Below are 21,394 nucleotides of genomic sequence, written 5' to 3'. Positions count from 1 at the left end.
AAAATCATCACAGCTTTAAAAGCACTGCCTAATGTAGGCCATTGCAGATAATAAATAAATAATCTGATTGCATTGAAAATAGCGTCACTTAAAAAGCACACTACAGCTGAAGCTGTTTTGCTTTTGTTTCCTTTGCCACTGGGTCAGGGAGAATAAAGAATTATCAACCTGAGCAATGCCAATTATAGGTTAAGCTATGATGCCCCCTGCAGTCGGATAGCAGGCTGGCTCTTATTGTGTAGGGATTGGAAAGAGGTTGGCCAGTAGATCTCATTGAGTATGGGCTCCCTGATTGGCCCAGCTTAACTGCTCCAACCAGGGAGCCCTGGCTGACAGATATGACCAGGAGTCTCAGCGTCTCCTCACCTCAGGGGCTGGCACTGAGCTACACAGTCAAATTGTTGGAAAAGCTCAGCGAGTCTGGCAGCATCTGTGGAGAGAAATCAGAGTTAACATTTTGGGTCGAGTGACTTTCTGAGGAAGGACCAGAAACGTTAACTCTGATTTCTCTGCACAGATGCTGCCAGACTTGCTAAGCTTTTCCAACAACTTCTGTTTTTGTTTCTGATCTACAGCATGCACAGTTTTTTCGCTTTTTACTGGCATTGAGTTCGCTGGTCACAGTCCATGTACTGTGTTCATGTAAACAAAGATTGACTTGGTGATGGGATACTGGTCTCCATGCAGTTATAGCATCACTACTTGGGTAATTGTTTGTGCACTGCATTGCAAATTCTGCATCATTGCGGTGTGCTTTCAGTAAAGTGATAAGTAATGGCTTAACCAGAACCAAGTTACTGCCCTTTTACAAATGTTCACAAAGATGTATGTTGTGCACGGCTAGTCAATCTACTGTTTCTCCAGGCCTATGCTCTCCAGCATCTGCAGTGCTCACTTTCTCCCAGTGAGATCAGTGCTAATCCCACCAACAAACTGAGAAGAAGCAGAGTTAAACAGACAGTAAGGCTAACAGTGCAGCTGATTGGAAAATGGTGCCCCACAATACGAAAGACAAATCTAGAGTTAAAATAAAGCAAACGAACCTAGACTGACTGAAGGAGGAGTCAATCTACTGGGACAAAACATCAGGGTCATGTTACGAGCAATACTATGTCCGCAGTTGGTTGCCCTCCATCATACTTCCAACTCAAGGCCCTTAAAGGATATCTCAAAGGAGATTGTGTCACGCTAAGGTTAACAAACGCTCCTGGTATGAGGTCTTTTCCAGGAAAGGTGCAATTGAAACCTTTAAAGATGCAACTTGGAGTGGAGATAGCCAGGTTTAGGTTTTTCCATAGTGGGTCTTGCGGATGAACTGGGCTGTACGATGGGGTGCTGTCTCCCTTACTAAGATACACAACATACAGTCGTTAGTCTTCCTTTCTTAGGTAACTATTCGGACGTTGACTAGTATTTGACCTTCCAGAGCCCAGTCAGGGTGTAAGCAGCTCAGTGTCCTCTTGGCTTGGTGGTGGCAGACTCCATTCTGAACTCCAGTTCCAATGCAGGAATTTGAGGGGGTAATTTAGTCTGACACTTCAAGGCAGGACAGAGAGAGCTGAACATTGTCAGGAATCCTGTACTTTGATTGGACATGAAGGCAACTGCCTGTTAGGTAGATTATAAAGACCCCGTGGCAGACTTCCAAGAAGAGTATTTGAGCCATCTGGACTCTTTCTAACATTACTCCTTCGCCAGTTGCATCAAAACAACTAAATTGGGTTATTTCTCTCACGCTGTTTGTAGAGCCTTGGAACTATTTAAATAATCATTACAGCCGATACACAAAAATAACGGTGAAATATTTTGGCAGAACTGGAGAAATGAAGGATAGTTATGCTTCTTTTTTGAGTGACTGTCAGCAGTTTTTGAAGCTGTTGGTAAACCTATGACTCTAGGTTGCCATTTATACATCCACAGGCAGCTGCTTGCACAATAGTTGGAATCTCCTAGCCTCACTCCCTCTGGAAGGTTTCTGTGAGCCACTGGCTTGGTGTCTCTCAGTCCTTCCCACTGCATTGATAGAAACTGGCTCTGTTTATGGGTGTATGGGCCCTGCAATGACAGAGTTTGAGCAAGTTCAATCCAATTTTCGATTGAAAGTGTTCCTCAATGCAAATTACCCTGAATTGTCACTAGCACCATTCAGCAAGGTTGCAAGTGGCAATTTCAGAGATTGGGGACAAGATATATAGGGAGAGTGCTACTCTATCTAGTACATGTTGTACCTTAATTGACAGCACAACAGGACGATTGAGAGCAGTTTTTACTCTGCAACTTGCACTGTACTTACATGCTCAATGGAACTGCTTGCTCCCTGTGAACTCATGTGGGAGTACTCAATGGAGGTGTGTGAGACACGCTTTATCTTTAGATCTAATGTATGCCTTTTGCTAATGACATGCCTAGTGTTCCATTCTGTGGCGTTAAATGAACACAAATTTCACAAGGTATTGTTATCAATGAAAACAAAACGCCATGTTCCTGGTTGGATATTCACACAAAGGTTTTATTTTCAATAAAACTAGTCGATACACTGAACTACAATGCAACACTCACAACATTTTAATATAGAACACAGAAAAGATCTTCACAGATTGATGAAAATGTGCAGCAACAGGGAATAATTGCCCACAAACCGACAACAAGCCGAGAAGCCAATGTCAGAATGGATCTCTGAAGGGAGAGGCAGACTTTAACAAGACTGTGAAACAAGATGGTCTAAAATTGTAAACACAAACTAGTAGCAAATGATGAGTAAGAGTAGCAGAAGGCCCAGTGCAGTGAGTCTCCAACCAATCGCCCAAATCACTCAAGCTGCAATGTATTTGGTCTCCTGGGAGGATGTCAGTGCATTGGGGTGAGTACAAATTATTGCAGAGGGGCAATAAGGATTGGGCTTGGGATAGGGCAAGTAATGGGGAACCCAAGGATGATACAGTAGAGGCTGCGAAGCTTACCATCCAGCACCAACTTGCTACTCGCTTTCTAGTTTCGCTTAAGCCTATGAGGCAGCAACTTATCTATTCACGAGACTTATCATGTACCTGAACGTGCACATGCTTCAGGAAGGAGGGGGTCGTGGGAAGTGGCTGCTTCATCTACAAAAGATATACAAAGATTTTTAGATATGAGCATTAGATCACTCTGCTCTGCTCTGCATAGAGTTACAGAAAAGCATAAATCAAATGATGCAATTCATCAGCAGACAGCAGGTTCAAACCTCAAATACAATCTCCCAGAATTCCTAGAACATTGCTGCGTGTCATGTCAAGGCGGCATGCAGAGTGATCCAATGCTCTCAGCATCCTGACACCATTTGAACTCAAGGTGTCCCTGCAGTACAGGAAAACAATCTCTCACTTGTTTCAAAGAATCTCTTAGATCCTGGTTGATTTAGGGAACTCCAAATCTGCCAATGACGACTATGAAAAACAGGTCTTGGACCTAGAATTAAAGAGAGGGGAAGTGAGAACATCAGCCTAATTTCCATCAGTGATTCGTTTTGGAAAGTGCTCGTGTGTAAATGATTGGCGAGGACAGCATCAGGATCTGGAATAGGTCCTGATAGTTGAACAATTCGACAACATGATCCAGATGAATGTGAAAGGAATGGCCACATCGTCAAGGTGGCCACAAAGCTGCCAGCCCCTATGGAACTGCATCCCAGGAAGATTTCAGCAAAGGAACGGGAAAGCAAATGACAACGCAACAAAGCGCCACTGTCAAGCATTGCAGATTATCAATAAACAGGAACTCAATTGATCTGTGATCAGTTGAGAACAAGGTCAGAGAACAGAACAAACCACAGTCACCTGAAACTCACCATCAACACCGCCAGCATTAAATTTCTAAAGTGCTTGCAAATGACATGTATAATTTTAGATGATTTTGGTGAGCACTGTGCTTGGGAGAAACAAATAACTTCAAACCAATCTTTTCCAAAACTGTACATCTCTGGGATTTTCCCTGCTTCATTTACCTAATTGATTCACCAAATGGAATGACATTATATTGTGGTGACTACAGGGTCCTAAGAAATGAACCAAATGGATTTATGTCAAACCCCTCATCCAACCATTCCTATGTTTAATTTATAAATCAAGACAAGCCATGATGTTTTGCCATTTTTACAGAAGTTTCCATGGATTGTCAAGCAAGTCTCCCTGAGTTTGAGACCAAATGTAAGCACATTATCAGAGTGCCATTTCCACAAAGGAGTTCTTCTTGAAGGGGGAGTGGGGTGGGAATGGAGGTTACCGGATGAACCACATTCATGCACTGACAGGACTATTACTTTGCACATATTCCCACTCCCAGCAATGATTGCAGTATTGTCGATCCTCACTCAGTGTGAGGTGGATAAGTGAAAGTAAGGCAGAAAACAAAAGACGTGTCCTCTACCGCATGGCCAAGAAAAAGATTGCAGAGGGTATTTGGCACCAATCAGCCAGTGTTTATGCTCCACTTGAGCTTTATCCCATCTTCTCTCACCTAAATCTACTACTCTCTATTTCCTTCTCTCTCTCATAGCCAATTCACTGCGTAATTCACTTCAACCATTTCCAACAACAGAGTTTCACATTCTCACCATTTTTTTGGATGAAGGAGTTGCTTCCATATTCCCTATTGGAATACTTGGTCATTATTTCATATTGATGAACTCTCATTAGGACCTCCCCCACAAGAGAAAACTATTTTTTTTGAAATTCCAAGCCACTTTAGACTTATAGTGAAGCAATTAGGCAAGAAAAAGCCACAAATGCCAACTTAGCCAGCAATGCCCACATCTCACAAATGAACAAAGAAAGTTGCCATTAATCAGAAATCAAGCTGCTTGAATTCTCCCACACTTGTTAGCCCTCGCTCCCTCAAAAATTCCATTGAGGCTTTGTGATTCGAAGAATTCAATCAAAAGTGAAAGGATCCCATAATGAAAGGAGTCGGGATAAATATCAGCTTTGACTGGCGGAACAGATTGTGGTGGGGCTGAATGGCCTACACCTCTTTCCATGCTCCTGCAGTTCACTGTGTGGGAACTGAGTTTGGTGACAACAGTGCTTTTAAAATGACAGGACACTCTGGGTAAATTAGACTGAGAATTTACAAGATACACCTTCTGCCAGAATTAAGTAAGACAGGCACAGGTGAGGAGTGTGGGATGCTAAGTCATGGGGAGATGTTTGGTAGGAATTTCTTCAAATAGCAAAAAAAAACTTGTTCTTGTCTTCCTCGAGTATTCTGCCTGGTCAGGTCTGGATTGTTCTATCCGTACGTTCCACAGAGAGAATTATAATCCCTCCCTCATTCAATCTTGCAGCCAGAATGAGGCCCTTTGGGGAGAACATGTAGCAACCTCTATGGACACAGCCATGTTCATTATTATGGAGGAATGCTGAAGGATGGAGCATTTCGGGAGATTTGCAAAGAAAGAACTCCATCATATGTTGTTGCTGCCCCATGCAAGGGCAACACAGGCTGTGGGGACCTTGGGGAGGAAAAGAGGAATTTCACTGAAGGCACCACAGTTGCAATCAAAAGGACTGTCACTTGCGCAGATAATGGGTCAGGGCTGAATTGGGATTCTCCGTCTCCTGTCACTCGCAGTAGTTGCTGGTTGTGTCAACTTAAAAAAGTTCTGTCTGCATTTGGTCACTGCTGGACAGGCTTCAGAAGAACTATGTGGAGGGAAACATCATAGCAGCCTTGGCTGAAGACTTCACTAGTGACCGCTACAAGGAGCACCAGATCAAATCCCATCATCAAAATCCTTTTCATTAAAGAAATGGGATGGTGCCCATTTCTTTTCTCCCACCTCGAAACAAAGGACACCCCTTCAACCCCAGAATAGTGCAACAGTGAATGTAACATTTCGCTGTCCTGAAATGACTGAACTGATAACCATCACCAGATTGAACAAGTCAGTGTCCAGTCAGTGTATAAAAACAGAAAGTGCTGGAGAAACTCAGCAGCTCAGGTAGTGTGTGCGGAGAGAAAAACTGTTAATGTTGAGTCCATCAAGATTGTTCTTTGTCATAGTGAACTCAAAATGCTGACTCTTTCTCTCTCCACAGATGTCGCTGAGTTTCTCCAGCACTCTGTTTTTATTTCAGCTTTCCAGTATTTGGCATTTATTCCAGTCAGTGTAATGTTTCCTCTGGACTCTAAACATCATGAGGATGAAAGCACAACACAAATACTACTCTAGTTTATTGTAACAATGTCGAAAGTAAACACAAACTAACCTATTCTTTCCTCAGGTTATGGTTTTATCTCCCCCCAACTATTCTGAGTTGTAATCTGTATCATGGGAGGATTATTGGTTATTCCTCTCATGGCACTGGCTTCCAGACAATATGCCTTTTCCGGCTGCACCTTTGGAACCTTTGTTGGATAGTGTGGTGCCCCCTCCTTCTGGGTGGTGGGTGGGGGGGGTGGGGGGGGGGGGAGGTGAGGAGAACTGGAATGTCAACACTGGCAGCTGTCTTGACAGATGGCAATAGTAGGCAGAGGAAATTGTGATATACCAGTTGCTGGACTTCTGTCCAACCTGATGTGTCACAATCGTGGTAGGGTCACCATGGATTATACACTGATGCCTGTAGAATTATGTTGAGTTGCTTCTTTGTCATCATCACACAGTCATCTTCTAGGGATGTGTGTGTGTGTGTCACAAATTTCACTGAAGAGCAAGATTCTCACAGATAATAGCTATTGACTCAGGAAATATGTCTGCTGAGAATGTACTCTGAAGTGTTGCTTGTCTAGCTTTTACAGTTTAAGAGGGCAAGGAGCACGTCCGTGCCCAGGGAAGGTGAGAATGAAAGGTGTGTTACCTCGTCTACTCTGACCGTGTCTTTGGAACTGCACACATGATGATGTATTGAAGAGCTGGGCATGAGAAAGTTAGCATTCAATGCCTCTGCGAGCTCACTCTTCAGTTGCAAGAGGGATTGGTGAGTTTTCCTGTCATGGGTACCTAGCACTGTTGGCCCTCTGCCCTACTTCAATGAAGAAGTTTGACAGACGGGACTCTAAGGAATTGTGGCATCTTCCTCCTGGTCTCTGTTCCATCCCTTGTCCCTTGTCGATTGCCTCTGCCAGATTGTCCTGCGGTAAGAAACTGGTAAAGTCAGCTGACATGGTCTATTGCCCTCATGGCACTGGACTCCAGTCAGCAAGCCTTTTTCCAGTCATCCAAGTGAGCCAAGCATCATTCCTACTGCAAACCCATTTTCCTCAGCAAGTCACTCCCAGTTGACACTGATGAAATGGGAATGATAGGATTGTTGTAGAGAGTGCAGGCAGGCACTCAGTGGGCCAAGTGGACTCCTGTGCTGTAATGACTCTAAGTCGCCATCACAGCTTCAGTGGATATGCAAGTAAGATGGGTCATGAAATTTAAGCCCAAATACCTCTGCAGGTTAGAGGAGGCCCCAGTTCAGTATCCATTGCTGTAAGATCAGTGCAGTTCAGTGGCGTGGGGCCACTGTCAGCAAGTGGTCATGAAAAATATTAGGGTATATTGGCACAGCTCAAACATATCATTCTGGGACCGCAGGGAGATTGTGAATAACCTGAGAGCGTGAAATGCAGATATGCTCCAAGTCACAAGAGAATGGCAAACTGCACTGCATGACAAGAGCCCAAATGATCCCATTCAGAGAAAGTAGTCTCTGTTCAGCACAACACAAATTATATTCCACCATTAACAAAGACTAGTTCTGGCTCACCTTGCACTCAAATGTTGGACACACACAGAGTCATAGCGATGTACAGCCCGGAAACAGACCCTTCAGCCCAACTCGTCCATACTGACCAGATATCCTAAACTAATGTAGTCCCATTTGCCCAGACTTGGAACATATCCCTCTGAACATCATGGAAAGGGCTTCTGAGGGCTAGGGGTGTTGAAGGAGGAAACTCCCTTCATAATAATGAAGTGACCAATACCTCATTGAGCGATTCCTGACCCTGTATTGGATCAATATGATACCTTCACCTTAAGAGTGGTATATAGGAGTGCCTTCGTGATAATGGTAAATTTTTTCACTCATTCGTGAGATGTGGCAATCCCCAAATGCCCTGGAGAAGGGTGATGGTGAGTTGCCTTCTTGAACCGCTGCCAGCTACTTGGTGTAGGTTGCCCCATCATGTGCCAGGGAGTTCCAAGATTTTAACTCAGTGACAGTAAAGGAATGATGGTACATGTCCAAGTCAGAATGGTGCATGGCTTGAAGGAGAACTTGCAATGATGGTGCTCCCATGTATCTGCTGCCCTTCCCTTTCTAGAGGTCATGATTTTGGAAGATTTGAGACACATGTGTCAAAAGGTTACCATACTAGCTCTGCTTATCAATATCAATATACAGTAAAACACAGTCTCTTGAGTTCAATAGGAATGAAAATCAGGCAGTTTCCACATCAGGAAGCCAAAGCGCATGTTAGTCTTACATCAGGAACCAAGTAGAACATCTAACCACAAGTTTCAACCCCCATGTGGTATTATTCGGAATCATAAATGCTGTGACTGCTCAGGAACTATCAAATGTCACAGCTTCCCGGTCGAATTCTGAACGACTTAGAAGCATAAATTCCACTGTAAGTAAATTCTGAACATTCCCTTACATAATCCCATATGCATGGGCCAGGGAACACAGGAACATACAAACCCTCAACTAGGCACACAGTTTCCAACAGTCAGCACAATGCATATAGTCAGTCACTCATATCTGCAATCTAATGAGAAGCGACAAAAAACATACAGTAACAGAAAGCCTGGTTTGGGTCCCGTTGTAATAAAGTGTTGCTACACAGACGGCTCAGCAGTCTGGTCAAACAGGTGACGAACGTCAATGAGACTATTTCCACTTTCCTTAAAAAGGAGATTTAATCAAGGTTTTTACAATTATGTATGGTTTTGACAGTCAATAGGGAAAGATCACTGGGGAGTCAGCAACACAATGTTATCCATTTAAAACTATCTTGAGTTGAGTGGGAAAAGAGACTAGGATAATCTTTTTATGCACAAAACTTACAACTACGGGAAATAATGCCACTCGAAAAACTGCAGCAATTTTTAAAGAAGATAACATTAAAAGCAGGGTTATCTGGAGAGGTGGTCAGTGGAATCATTTTTAGGGTGTACCAGCAAAGATGTGGCACAGACAGAATAGTCACGTTTGGTGCTGTGAAAGCCTATGGTTCAACAAAATCCCTTTTTCTAATGTAGACTAGCAAGTGTATTTGTTTTGGTAACCCCAATGTCAATTTTCGACCATGGTTCAAATTCAACTCACATTGATGGGATAAAAGAAGTTTCTCTCTAATGAAACATGATTTGTGTCATCCAACTGAGGGGGAAGGAGCTAAAGGTTTTCTTAGCCCCTAGCCAAGTTCCTTGAATTTTACAAGATGACAGTCTGGGAAATCTCAACCCAAGTCCCAGCAAATAAGTGATAAGTGCATGCTGCAGAACTGTTGTAATATTTTAATTCTAACTAGCACAAGCTTAACATGAATGGAAATACCGAACTGGTACAGCAAGAGAGGTAGGGGTTTTAAGCACGCTGTCAGGCAGTCTGAGGGGCTCTGTATTATACACAATATATTGGAGCCACACTTGTCTGATCGAAGTCTGCACAACTCTACCACTACGAGAACGCAATCCAAATTCCCAGCAGTCACGTCTCTCAGCTTGAAGAACGTACACACATCAGACACACAGAAGTGAATACACAGACAGATTCGCACTCAAATGCACCCATGTACCACGGGCATTCACTCACTCGATTGGTCACTCACTCTCTTCTCTCTGCTTGAACACAAAGACAAGTGTGTGCATCTGCTCTCCCCTCACTTCCTTCCACACACGCAATCTTCTTCAGTTACTTATGTGTTGATCAAATTTCAGCTGTCCTGGTTTTTTGTTTTCCGACTCTGACATCTCCAAATTGAACAAAGTGACATTAGGACATTATGGCTGACTCTAGAATGGGTGGCCGTGTCTTTACAATGCGTTAACTTGTGGTGGATTTGATTAACTAGCACCCATTCTTCCGTTGTCTTCTGATTTTTGATCTCCTTTCTTGCATCAGCTAGAAGGCCCTAAAACATAAAAAAACCTCAAAGTGAAGATGCCAGAACCTTAAGAATCTTGCTATTACCTTAAAATTGTTAGTTAAAGGCAATGGGTGGAGGAATAGTATCATACAATGTCTAGAGAGGACTGAGGCCTGCAAAACCAGTGTGAAAGGAGTAGAAAGAGAGCAGTATAACAAAGTAATGGTTGCACAGCATAGCGTAAGAGTTTTAAAAGTTTAAATAGATTGTAGGTGGAAGGTAAGATTGTGGAAGTCAGACGTCAGAAGCCAGGGGCAGGAGAATTGATTCAAACCAGTGATGGCTTTGATAGGAAGTACAATGTGTAGGCTACTAGTTCAAGAGAGAAAATGTCCTAAGAAGCTTTGGCTCAAACAGTATTAATGAAATACTAATAGACACTCTACATACAGCACTACACCACATGCATCTTCGATGTTTGGCACCACTTCACACAAAGTTCACACGCACAAAAGGGAATCATTCTGCTTCCCATCGCCAAAAAAAACAATGATGGTGCAAACTTTCTGGTCAGTGTTGGAACCCCTCTTCTGAAGGTTAAAAATCACACAACACCAGATTATAGTCCAAAAGGTTTATTTGGAAGCACTAGCTTTAGGAGTGCTGCTCCTTTGTCAGGTAGCTGATGAAGGAGCAGCGCTCCAACAGCCAGTGCTTGCAAATAAACCTGTTGGACTATAACCGTGTTGTGTGATTCCAACACCAGCTCCTCCACATCATGACTTTCATCTTCTGAAGGTGACCAGATTAGAATTCTATCCAATACCGGCCTTCAATTTTACTGGCCAATTGTCCAAAGGAGGAGCCTTTTTGAACTTGCTGAGTACAAGGAATTCTGGAAGAGAGCAGTGGAGAAAATATGCACAGAAAACACATACCTATTTTATTTTTTAAGGTTTCTGAATTCTGGTAAGTAACAGGCTAAAAGTCGCCAGACTGCTCAGCTTGGTCAGTGAGAGTATATGGCTGAATAGATAAATGAGTAGGATGGGTGAGGGGTTAGGTAGAATAGGGAGGGGTGTTGGAGCAGGTTATTTGGTTGGCAAAGTTAGGTCACATCGGATTGGCAGGTGGCAGTCAAAGTTGAGCTCTCAGAAAGTCAGGGGATGTGTCGAAGTTTGGAAAAGTCAGAGGTTTAGTGGGGAGCTGGTGAGTTCTGAAGTGATGGAGGTGGTTGGTTGGAGAATGGGCCACTCTGGGGCTTGGGATTTGCAAGGAGAGGGAGGTATGGGGGAAGTCGCGAGGTGGGCTACTGTTTGTAGAGTTACTGAGGAGTTTGACTAGGATTCCTTTGGTATCCATCCACGTAATTAGGTCAGAGCTGTTCAAAATCTCTGACATTAATTTGGAGTTGAAGACTTCTTGGGTGAATTCCAGGAAGCAGGGGAATTTCCCATTGGAAGATCAAACGTCCTGGGCAATTCCCACAGAGCCAATGTTGGGACTTTCATGTGGTCCTGAGGCCATTTTTTAACAATACACGTATGGCAATCACACATACATATGGCAATCACACATGCATATGGCAATCACACATGCATTTGTTAGTATGCAGGGAGGTACACATATTGTGATGGGGAAATATAAACATGTTAAAAAAACACACTGATTTATTCATGAACCAAACTTACCAGTAATTAGTTAATGTCTGAACAACCTTCTGTTTCCTGGAGAAGAGAGAAGAGTCATAAAAACAATTGGATTGATTAAAAAACCTCACTGCTAAGTAGCTTTCAAACCTCATCTGTGCCGAACGTCTAGAATCTTAACATCTCTAGAACCTGGCTGTGAACATATTGTGAGCTGAAAATGTGTTGCTGGAAAAGTGCAGCAGGTCAGGCAGCATCCAAGGAGCAGGAGAATCGACGTTTCGGGCATGAGCGAAACGTCAATTCTCCTGCTCCTTGGCTGCTGCCTGACCTGCTGCGCTTTTCCAGCAACACATTTTCAGCTCCGATCCCCAGCATCTGCAGTCCTCACTTTCTCCTGTGATCATATTGTACATGTATTTCACTGCAGCATTGGAACTGCAGGTAAGGTGGCATTTGCTCTTGGCAATACTGCCTGGCATTATGGCTTTGCTGAAGTATCTAAACGTTATTACTGGGTTGGCAGTCTGGATTCTGTAGTGTCCAGTTATAAGAGAGAAGGCCTTGATCTTGCTGTCTCAGAAAAATAACTTTGAAAAATAACTTTTTCATGCAATGTGGGAATTGCTGCTGCCCAAGCTTGATTGCCCCTCACAATGCAGTGATGAGCTTCCGTTAGAGAGGGAGGTTCACAATTTGGATGCCTTGCTTGTGAAGGAACAGCCATACAGCTCCAGGTCAGGATAGTGTGTGACTTGAAGGAGAACTTGCAGGTGGTGGTGTTTCCATAGACTGCTGCCCTCACCTTTCTAGGTGGTTGCAGGTTTGGAAGAGGTTGTCTTAGCAGATTTGCCAAGTTACTGCATTGCATCTTGGATATGATAAACATTGCTGCCACTGGGCAGCTGTGGTGAAGGGAGTGAATGCTTAAAGCGGCGGATGGAGCAGCAATCATATGGAATACTTTGTCTTGGATTAAGTCAAGCTGCTTGAGTATTGTTAGACTTGTGCTCATCCAGCAAGTGGGGAGTAATCCATCATCCTTATGCACGTAGATGGCACATAAGGAGGCGAGTTACTTGTTGTGGAATTCATAGCTTCTGGCTTTCTGTTGTTGCCATGGTACTAAATAGCTAGTCCAGTCCAATTTCTAAGTCGAAAAGTGTGGCGCTGGAAAACTACAGCAGGTCAGGCAGCAATCCGGATAAAGGACTTATGTCCAAAATATTGACTCTCCTGCTTCTCGGATGCTGCCTGACCTGCTGTGCTTTTCCAGCAGCACACTTATCGACTCTGATTTCTCCAGCATCTGCAGTCCTCAATTTCTCCCAGCCCAGTTTCTAGTCAACATTAACTTCCAGGCTATTAACAGTGATGGAAATACCATTCAGTCACAGTAACACCATTAGACACCAAAGAGCATTGGTTATATTCTCTCTTGTTGGAGATGGTTAAAAATCAGACGACACCAGGTTATTGTTCTACAGGTTTATTTGGAAGGACAAGTTTTCGTAACGTTACTATAAGTGCTGTGTCCTATGATCCTGCCCTAATAGCTACCTGACAAAGGATCAGCGCTCCAAACGTTTGTACTTCCAAATAAACCTAGTGAACTATAATCTGGTGTTGTGTTATTTTTAACTTTATCCACCCCAGACCAACACCAGCACCTCCAAATCATTGTTGGAGATGGTCATTGCCTGGCACTAACATGGCATGAATATCATTCACAACTTATCAACACAAGCCTGAATCATGTCCAGGTCTCACTGTATTTGAACACGGACTGTTTCAGTATCTGAAGCATCATGAATGGTGCTGAAAATTGTGCAATCATCTGTAAGCATTCCACCTTTACCTAATGATGGAGAGAAGGTCATTGATGAAGCAATTGAAGCCTGGACACAAATCTGAGGAACTCCTGCAGTGATGTCCTGAAGCTGAGATAACTGATCTCCAACAACCACAACCATCTTCTCTCTGCCAGATAGGACTTTAGTTTTGCCTCTCATTCCCATTGACTTCATTTTTGCTCAGAGGCTCCTGATGTCACATGTGGTCAAATGCAGCCTTGATGTAAAGGGCAGTCACTCCCACCTCACCTTAGAATTCAACTCATGTTCCAATCCAGGCTTTAATGAGGTCAGGAGCTGAGTGGTCCTGACGAACGCAAACTGCAAGTTTGTGGGCAGTACCTAATCACTTCTAATTTCCCTCAAGCATCTTGTACATGAAAAAGTTTATTAATAAAACTTAAAATTCCTTCAGCCAGGCTTCCCACAAAATCTGATGGCTCACCATCCGACTGAGTTGACTACCTGAGATATTAAATCTTTCTGTTGCGCAAACATTACTGAGTGAATTATTCAGGAGGTAAATACTTACTGGGTTTTCTGTGTACAACAGGCTCACAAACCTCTTTGTAGCAGGTATCCTGATGAACTTTATAAATTCTTTTATACCTTAAAAGCAAACGTGAAACGTGAGATTTATACTCCCGCTGAGAGGTCATAGAATGAAAGCCCAAACTTTTAATCTTCTCTAATCTCCACGACCTCCTGAAATGTCCTGTTTTTTTTCCATTTTTATTTCCTCTGATTTGCTTTGATTAGCAAACTTCAAGGTTATCCAGCATTGGCAAGGTTATCCAGCATTGGCAATGCCCAAATCTGACTTTACATCAACATCAAAAGGCCCAAGGTGAAATCACGAAGTCACACCTTTCCCTCTCTCCACACGTCCCAGGGAATGCATGTACCTAATGCAGTAAGCACTCCATTCTCTGAAACTAATGACCTGATAATCCTCACGTCCCTAATGGCTTTGATAGTTTCACAAACTGACTCCCCGAATGATTCATGTCCAAAGCAAGAATGGGAGACTTACTTAAGCTGGAAAACACTGGCCTCCCACACTGGAACAGATTTAGTTTCAGAGTACAGGCGTGTGCAGGGGTGAGGCAGCTTCTTACAAACTAAAGGCAAGATAAAAGCACCATTAAGAACGTGATCCAGCATCAAACATCTTTCTATTTAGTTTCCATTAATGACAAACTAAAAGGCTCTGTGGTTTACCCCACTGTCACTATGTTATGACACACTGTCCATTCCAAACCTCCCACACTGCACATTATGTAGTGCTGTTACATCCCCCACTGTAGCTGATAACATTCACAATATCAGATCCTTCCCTGATTTTGTGATAATGTCTGGATCATACTTGCTGTTATTCTAATTGTTACAGTTTCTAGATTATCGATCATCGGTAATGAATTTCATACAATGTTCTAATTAAATTATTATTTCTCTTTGTTATGAATTCTGTTGCTTAATGGCAGATTCATGTAAATTATAGCACCCTGTTCCATCCTACTCTCACTGGTAAAGCTCTTAGCTATGATGCACGGTCTTAATAGATTTTGGCTTAGTAGTCTTTTCTTACATAATTCACAGTGTTTTCCCTTGAATCCTGTTTCACAATCACACATGTATGAGTCCATCCCCTTCACGCAAGTACCTCCATTTTTACAGGGGTTTGAGGAACATTCCCATTGATCGTCTGTAATTAAAGAAATAGCTTTTGGAGATAGCAGCACAAACAAAGAGCGATCAAACATTTAGGCAAACAGACATTATGCTGCACACTACAGCTAGGACATCAGGTTGGCATATTGACAATCATAAACCCGTCCCACACTTGGGTACTACCTCCTTCCTCACTCTCACACGGCCTGTCCTGTTGTATGTAGCTTTGAAAGACTTAGTACTTTCTCAAGAACAATGGGCACTACCTATTTGTTTTATGCCAAAGGTACGTGGTCATTGTAAATAAGGAGCTGGTAGGAGACAGACCTGGAACCAGTGTGTTCCAACAGTTTCTAGAAGTAATGCAGGTAATCTTCTTGTAACCTGTAAATAGGTGCAATCATGCAATACCTTCAGACCTTTCTGTATTCTTCATTCATGGGATGTGGATGCCGCTGGCTGGCCAGCATTTATTGCCCGTTCCCTGTGCACTTGAGAAGGTGGTGGTGAGCTGCTGTCCATGCGCTGTGGGTAGACTTACAATGCCACCAGGTGGAGAGTTCCAGGCTATTGACCCAGTGACAGTGAAGGAATGGAGAAATATTTCCAAGTCAGGATGATGAGTGGCTTGGAGGGGAGTTTGCAGAAGGTGGTGTTCTTATGTATCTGCTGCTCTTGTCCTTCTAGATGGAAATAGTTGTGGGTTTGGATGTGCTATCAAAGGAGCCTTGATTAATTTCTGCAGTGCATCCTTGTAGATAGTACACACTGCTGCTTCTGAGCATTGGTGGAGGAGGGAGTGAATGTGGGTGTGGTATCAGTAAAGGTGGCCACTTTGTGTTAAGCTTCTCGAGATTGCTGGAGCTGAACACAGCCAGGCAGGTGGGGAGTATTTCCTCACACTCCTGACTTGTGCCTTGTTGATGTTAGACAGGCTTTGTGGAGTTAGGAGGTGAGCTACTTGTTACATTATTCCTCGCCTCTGACCTGCTCTTGTAGCCACTGTGTTTATATGATCTGTTCAGTTCAGTTTCTTGTTAATGGTAACCCAAAGCATGATGCAGCCTTCAGTGATGTAACATCATTGAATGTCAGGGGTCTATCATTAGATTCTCTCTTGGAGATGGTTATTGCTCGGCACTGGAGAGGCAACGGTCTAGTGGTATTATCGCTAGATTACTAATCCAGAGACCCTTGTAATGTTCTGGGATCCAGGTTTGCATCCTGCCATGGCAGATGGTGGAATTCGATTTCAACAAATAAAAAATCTGGAATTAAGAGTCTAATTGTTACTCCGAAAGAACTTCTTTGACATTTATGACTTGTTGAAACTATTCTAGAGATTCTCCAGCCCAGTTCTGGTTAAGGTGGTGCTTCAGGATCATAGGAGACCTGGGAATTCTTGGAATGGAAAACACCAGCTGCAAGTCCTCAGGAACCCTAATTGGATGCTTCTCTTCCTCACCCAGTGGTATTTGAGGTCCCAGGCACTGGCAGGAGCAGAGATCGTTAATTCTACTTGCAACCTATGCCTTTTGTACCTCGGTTCTAACTGGCCAGCTTTAACTCAATGTTACTAAATGGCTACTTCGACCCTTAGTTTAATTATCCTTTCTTAGAATAACTCTCACTGAAAACCAACCCCATATAAAAGGTGCCCACAAACTCTTGATAGGAATTTTACCTGGTTCAGTGTTGGTCTCAGATTCTTGGATCTCTAAGGCCAGACTGATACGATTTGTCGATTCCTCCAAGTTTTCCAGTTTGATTGGTGGCTCTGGGCCTAGCCAAGAAATCAAAGATGTGCACAGCCATCATTTAGATCAGGATGACACATCAAACAATACAGCACTGCGTTAAAACACAGGCACTTGGCTGTAAGCAATTCTGGTTTGCCACAAGCAGTTTTCACTTTCCAACAGGGCATTGATCGAATGAAGGACAACTCAATGCACTGAGCAGCTAGTCCCTTCATATTTAATTGAGTGAGTTTCAATTTTCGAATCATTCAATATCTGAGCCACAAGATTGAAGATGGCACAAAGCAGTGCTGCTGAATGAAGTCAGGATTGTTGTGACAACCTGCATCATGATAAAATTAAAAGACACTTGCAACACCTGCAGCCTCTTTTTATTTGATCATGCTAATGTGCTTGTCAATAAAGCTGCCATGCTGAGCCACATAACTTTCTAAAAAAAATGAACTGGTATGGATATGTTTTTGCTTGAGACTTCCATGAAGAATCATAGAATCCTTACAGTGTGGAAGCAGGCCATTCAGCCCATCGAGTCCAGGCTGACCCTCCAAAGAGCATCCCATCCAATCCCACTCCCGTAATCCTGCATTTCCCATGGTTGATCCACATACCCACAGCACCCAGAGGGATGAACGTGGAGAGAATGTGCAAATTCCACACAGACAGTTACCAGAAGGTGGAATCAAACCCAGGCTGGGAGTGCTGGGAGACAGCAGTGCTAACCATTGTGCCACCCCGCCACTCATGTTATGCCATGTTGACGGAATTCCGAGGCAAATAATATTTCTCTTTGAGGATCAATTGGTAAAAGATCAATAAGGTATTTGCATAATAGAACAACTGAGCAAGAATTGAATCAAAGTCCCAAAGATTAAAGAACAGAGTCTAACGTAGTACAGTGCTAAACCCCTTTGACCAAGATCATGGTCATTGTATTCTAATGTATCCCTCTGTTTAGCCCAGCATTATTTTTTAAATTATACCTCTGTAACAGATGATGGATGCTTCTTCATGCTAAATGTACTGTATAAATGTAAATTGCTGTTGTACTGTTAAGGATCAAGTGCTCTGAAAAATTAACATCAACCATGCAAGCCGACTGAGTTATGGTACCTACGTGTTAGCAGAGTTATGGGATTATGCTGCAGATTCGAAAAGGTGGCACTGATCCTCCCTCTCCCATCCAGCATCTCAGAGTACCTGAAAATCAAATCCAAACCAATTTACTTTGTTTGTCTGTCAAAATTTCAAATTCAAACAGGATTGTCAGCAGCACTGACAAGATGAAATAACCAAGCAGCTCCAGGTCAGGTACAACATGAGTTTAGTCAGAGAGAAACATTGCAAAGTTCAATTGCATGCAGCCCTTTTCTGTGGGTTGCTACATTTAGTCTTTGAAATCTGAGGTGAGCTTCATGGTGCGCATATACACTTGCTGCACAAGCTGTGCCAGGTGTCATACTGGTGAGAGAGTTATAACCCAGGCACTGAGTATCTGTCAGATGTATAGAGAGTAGACAGATCTGATGTCAATTGAAGTGTATCTGACTTTATGCTAATGTTGTCTTAATACTTAAATGTTTATTAATGCTACAGGTTTATTGCTTTATTAACATATTTCTGATTGCACACAGGGTTGAGCAGCAGCAGGAAGGATCCCGCATCAGTGTTGATAAGTAAGATTAACTACTTTCAGACTTGCTGCTGTTGAGTTCTGGCTGTTGTACAAGAGTTTGGCATACTATATAGCTCTCTAAAGTCGCTAGAGTTTACATGGAGTGATACAGCATCACTGAACAAGTCAGTCCTGACCTTTTGGTTTGCCATGAACCAGTTAGCTTAGTTGGTGTGATGGCTGGTTTGCAACACAGAGTGATGCGCCGGGGGTGCAAATCCCACACCAGCTGAGGGTACCATGAAGGTCTTGCCTTTTCAATCTCTCCTCATGCCTGAGGCATAGAGACCCTCAGGTTAAACTCACAACCAGTTGTTCTCTCTCTCTGTCTCTAATGAGAGAACAGCCCAATGGCCCCCCTGGGACTACAGTAACGCTACCTTGCTCCCAGCCATTTCTATAGGTCACAATATGACTTGAGTTATGCTCAAGTGAGTGAATCAACCATTTAATGCCATTGACCAATCTTCTCTGAAGAATCTGAATATTTTTCTTTTTAGGTAACAGCCTAATCCCCTTTTGAATGTCTCAGCTAGAATGGCCTTCACTTCCCTCAGCCCTTTTTTGCTTCATCTGTTTTGTGGATCTTAGTGTAGCGTTCCTGCATTTAAGAAGGTCATTTTCCAACTTGGCAACACTGAAGGAAGGTCTGAGATTGGAGTTTCATTGGAAGCAAGGGATTTAAAAGAAATATTTTTTTAAAGGAAGTGAAGCGTTCCACCTACTTTATGATTTGGGAATTGTCCTCGTAGCTTCCATTGCCAGTTTCCGCCTCATCAGGTTGTAGTGTGACATGCAGCTTATTATTGTACATGCCACACTCCTCAGGATCTGTCTTCTCCTTCGAATATCCTTGCGTTTCCCCTTGCCTTGTGTTACTTTGAATTCTCACTAAGAAAAGATACAATACAGCCTAGCGTTATTGGCTCACATTGGTCCTTACAGGTGGAATTGAAAACCTCACCACATCATCACTTCCAAGGCTGTAAAGCCCTTGGTCACTGTGAATGATCTGAAACATTATATAGTCACTTGGTCACACAGAACTGAATACAGCTGAAAAAAAAGACATGTTGCGAAGCTTTTTGTTTTTTTCATTCATCAGGACATACAATCACAAGAATACCAAATCCCAATGGAAACAACAGAATGACTTAAAATTGTTGTTTCCTTTGAGATTTGGTACTCTTTTGACTCTGTGTTTAAAGATAAGATGAAAAGCCTCCAGTAACTCAGATCTCCAACGTACATCCAGTGTACTGACTGTGCATAACTACTATTGTACACATGCTCCTTCAGTGACCTTTTTGGCTTAATGAACCAAATAGCAGTTACATAGCGCCTTTGACTTAACAAAGCAACCCAATGCATTTCACAGAAGCATCAGAAGACAATAATTGACACCAAACCAAAGGTGGAGATAGTCGGATGGATGACCAAGGGCTCGGTGAAGCAGGTGCTCTTTAAGCAGCATCTTGTAAAGGAGAAAGGAATGGAGGGGTTAATGATGAACTGAGGGCTAGGTAGGTGACGGCAATGATGGGATTAACAAAGTCAGTGGATGCTTATGAAGCTAGATTTGGAGGAATACGGAGCCTTGGAGGCTTGTAGCACTGAAGGAGGTGATAGAGACCAGCAAGTCTAAGACCAGGGAGGGATCTGGATACAACCATTAAAATGTTCAAAGATGCCACCTCTATGGCTGTACTCTTACCTGACATTTGCTCTCTTTGGACAGGTATAAATGCTAAAGTCAGGGTTCTTCTGCCATGTCCAAGCCACTCTCCGTCTATGGAGCTGTACACTTGGTTAGTAGGATAACGGGTGGGTAGGTATCCTTCTGAAATTCCTGTACAAATACTCTTTGTCCTACAGTGTCACCAAACAAAGTGACCTAGGGGTGCTGGTTCCTTGAAATTGGAGTCTCAGGCAGCCAGAACCCATGAAAAAAGCATTTGGCACGCATGCCTTTATTAGTCAGAACATCAAGTGCAGGGGTTGGGATGTCATGTTGTGGTTGTACAGGACATTAATAAGGCCACTTCTAGAACAATGCTTACCTGGTCACCCAGGTGACCTTATAAAGTTTTATAAAATCATGAGGGGGCATTGATAAGGTGAATAGTCAAGGTCTTTTTTCTTGGGTAAGGGAGTCTAGAACTAGAGGGCATAGGTTTAAGGTGAGAGGGGCAAGATTTATAAAAGACCTGAGGGGTAACTTTTTCATGCAGAGGGTGGTGCACGTATTGAACAAGCTGCTAGAGGAAGTGGAGTAAGTGGGTACATTTACAACATTAAAAAGGCATCTGGATGGGTATATGAATAGGAAGGGTTCAGAGGGATATGGGCCAAATGCTGGCAAAGGGGACTAGGCCAGATTGGGTTGTCTGGTCGACATGGACAAGTTGGACTGAACGGTTTGTTTCCGCACGGTATGTCTCTATGACTGCACTTCAAAACAAAATCTCATTGGCGATCAAGTGCTCTGGGTCTTCTGAAGGTTGGGAAAGGTGCGAATGAAATGCAAGGTGGTTTTCCAGACAGCAAGATGATGTATACAACCAGAAAGTAAAGTAGGGAGACACCGCCTTGATAGAGAAATGGTAAAATTGAACAACATTGGCAGAATTAATGTAAAACACAAAATAAAGTATAATTAAACATAAGGAAACCAAAAGGCAAACAATCCAGTTCATCAAGCTATGACAAACATCACTTTAAGGGCAG

General features: G+C 43.0%; 1 protein-coding gene across 2 annotated transcripts in view; it reads right to left on the bottom strand.

Annotated features, from left to right (window-relative positions):
* Positions 1–2,488: 2,488 nt before the first annotated feature.
* sned1 (sushi, nidogen and EGF-like domains 1) overlaps positions 2,489–21,394 on the bottom strand; it is a 167,787-nt gene continuing 148,881 nt past the window's right edge. For both annotated transcript variants that reach the window (XM_043701804.2, XM_043701803.2), the window contains 8 exons: positions 19,393–19,558; positions 18,110–18,192; positions 16,920–17,018; positions 15,153–15,269; positions 14,598–14,685; positions 14,097–14,173; positions 11,754–11,789; positions 2,489–10,107 (listed from right to left, as the gene is read on the bottom strand). In XM_043701804.2, coding sequence (XP_043557739.2) covers positions 11,764–11,789; positions 14,097–14,173; positions 14,598–14,685; positions 15,153–15,269; positions 16,920–17,018; positions 18,110–18,192; positions 19,393–19,558 — 656 coding nt within the window. In that variant the 3' untranslated portion in view covers positions 2,489–10,107; positions 11,754–11,763. The remainder of the gene's footprint in view (positions 10,108–11,753; positions 11,790–14,096; positions 14,174–14,597; positions 14,686–15,152; positions 15,270–16,919; positions 17,019–18,109; positions 18,193–19,392; positions 19,559–21,394) is intronic.

Source organism: Chiloscyllium plagiosum, unplaced genomic scaffold (genome assembly GCF_037043375.1).
Source record: "Chiloscyllium plagiosum isolate Xiang-an unplaced genomic scaffold, Cpla_swu_hap1 HiC_scaffold_13, whole genome shotgun sequence".
Lineage (NCBI taxonomy): Eukaryota > Metazoa > Chordata > Chondrichthyes > Orectolobiformes > Hemiscylliidae > Chiloscyllium > Chiloscyllium plagiosum.
The sequence above is the reverse complement of the archived record's forward strand: the minus strand, read 5'-3'. Positions and strand labels throughout refer to the sequence as shown.